The sequence below is a fragment of the Mus pahari genome, chromosome 2, assembly GCF_900095145.1.
Source record: "Mus pahari chromosome 2, PAHARI_EIJ_v1.1, whole genome shotgun sequence".
NCBI classification, from domain to species: domain Eukaryota; kingdom Metazoa; phylum Chordata; class Mammalia; order Rodentia; family Muridae; genus Mus; species Mus pahari.
In genome coordinates this window covers 59,888,749-59,890,590 of record NC_034591.1, presented here as the reverse complement: position 1 = coordinate 59,890,590, position 1,842 = coordinate 59,888,749, and the positions used below count along the sequence as shown (strand labels likewise).

At 40.6% G+C, this 1,842-nt stretch overlaps 1 protein-coding gene across 1 annotated transcript; it reads right to left on the bottom strand.

The window, feature by feature from the left end:
• Positions 1 to 415: 415 nt before the first annotated feature.
• Positions 416 to 1,415, bottom strand: Tas2r4 (taste 2 receptor member 4). The gene has a single exon (XM_021191871.1). It carries the CDS (start codon positions 1,356 to 1,358, stop codon positions 465 to 467), a length of 894 nt encoding a protein of 297 aa, XP_021047530.1. The 5' UTR covers positions 1,359 to 1,415; the 3' UTR covers positions 416 to 464.
• Between the last annotated feature and the right edge of the window lie 427 nt (positions 1,416 to 1,842).

The window sequence follows — 1,842 nt, the reverse complement described above, 5'->3', positions numbered from 1 at the left end:
ACACTTTTCTCCTTATTTCTCTCTGAAATTCCCCCTCTTTTCTTTTTGTGCTATATTGTTACACTTTAAGCCAATCTCCTCTCAGTGACAACTTAGCTATTGGAGATATCTTGCTCAATTGAGGGCAAATTCTCTAATCTGTGATAACCAAGTGCATCACAATGTGGCCTTCATTCATAGACTTCCCCTTGTACTTCAGCAGCTAGTGAAACAGTATGGTGATTTCCATTGTCTAGGAATGTGATAACCATGAAAAATACATAAATCCCTTAAACAATTTCTTATGGAATGTGCTTTACTTTAAAATATTAGCCAAAAGATGCTGTATTGACCAAAATATAAGTACTCAGTCTCAGGGTCAGGATGCCAGATACAAGATCACAAGATTAAGTCCTTAGATCACTGAGATATTTCTAGTGCAACCAAACCGTGAATTGATGCTGTCAATTACTAATGCAGCTCCGCTATTTGTAGAAACAGAAAATCTTCTTTGCTTTAGCTTTCAGTTTATGATGTGTGATAATGAGGAGGACAGAATGTCCTGGAGGGTAAGCAGCAGTAATAATCATGCAAATGGCTCGGGCTCTCAGATTCTTCCTCATATAGGAAGGAAGGAAGAGCAGGGCAGCAATTGAATATGGAATATAGAGCACAAGGAAACAGATCATCAGCCTCATAGCACCCATGTGAGCCTCCGTCTGGGGATTCCAAAAGCTGGTCATGTTTCTCTGCATCTTCTGTATATGTCTTCTCAAGGAATGTATTAACAAGGATGCAAAAGTCACATTGAGCATAAACTGTAAAAGTGAGCTCAGGACCAAAGAGGCTACTAACGACGAGATGCCATCACTGAGGTCAAATGATGTGTCATTTCTCCCAATTATGTGTTCAGAAAAACGTGATATCTTTGAGAGCATATAATATAGGAGAGTGGTGAAGGCTGAAATCAGAATACAGGCCAGCAGCAGGCTGGTGGTCTTCGTAGAGATAGTCCGTTTCAACAGAAGAAACACTGGGTGTTGGAAATTAGTAATCTTCACACAATACAAGCTGTTCAGAAAGGTCACTAACCAGAGACTGTTTGCATCCAGAAACTTCCAACACAATAGAAAAAATGTGGAAAAGTAGACTGACCTTCCAGTATTTGTAGCAATGTAGACACTGTTCAGTAGAAACAACCCCAGAGTCAGGAATCTCGTGATGGCCAAGCTGAACAGGATCCTATCTGGAGAGGCGATTCTGTGACTTTTGACCCAAGTCTTATAAATTATCACTATAATAAACAGATTTGCAATGATTCCTACAAAATTAAAAATAACTGAGGCAGCAAACACAAATACATACAGTTCCCAGAGCATCTTTCCTCATTTGGTGCTGATGAAAACCAACTGAAATAAGTAAGCAGACACAGGATGCAGCCTGGAAAGGTCTCCTTTTTATTTTCCAGTGTGGCAAACAACACCATTTCTGGGCTAAGAGGCAGCTGCTTTTACTGAGATGCAAATCTTTCAAGGATTAAATTACTATTTCTTCACTCCTGTTCTTATTTTCTTAGGAATGCCTAATTACAAACAAGCTTAATTGAATCTGGAATCTGTTCCTCCAAGAGCAGAAAGATGAGTGGACGTTGTGGCAGATTCCAAGAACTTCGAACCCAAACCAGAGTGCTCTAGCCTGAGATGGTTTTGGTTTCTGAGCAGCTGTACTTTATAGAAATGACAGAATATAGTAGGGCTCCTCACGCCTCGCTCTTCCCACCTCGCTCCCCTCCATGGCCTATCCAAACCAGTTTGTGTGTCTCCCATTTTCTTCAACTGCACTCTGACCATGTCACTGTCACTC

Bases quoted from the DNA above. Each gene is read 5' to 3' on its own strand.
- Tas2r4 (XM_021191871.1), bottom strand. From the start codon at position 1,358: ATGCTCTGGGAACTGTATGTATTTGTGTTTGCTGCCTCAGTTATTTTT.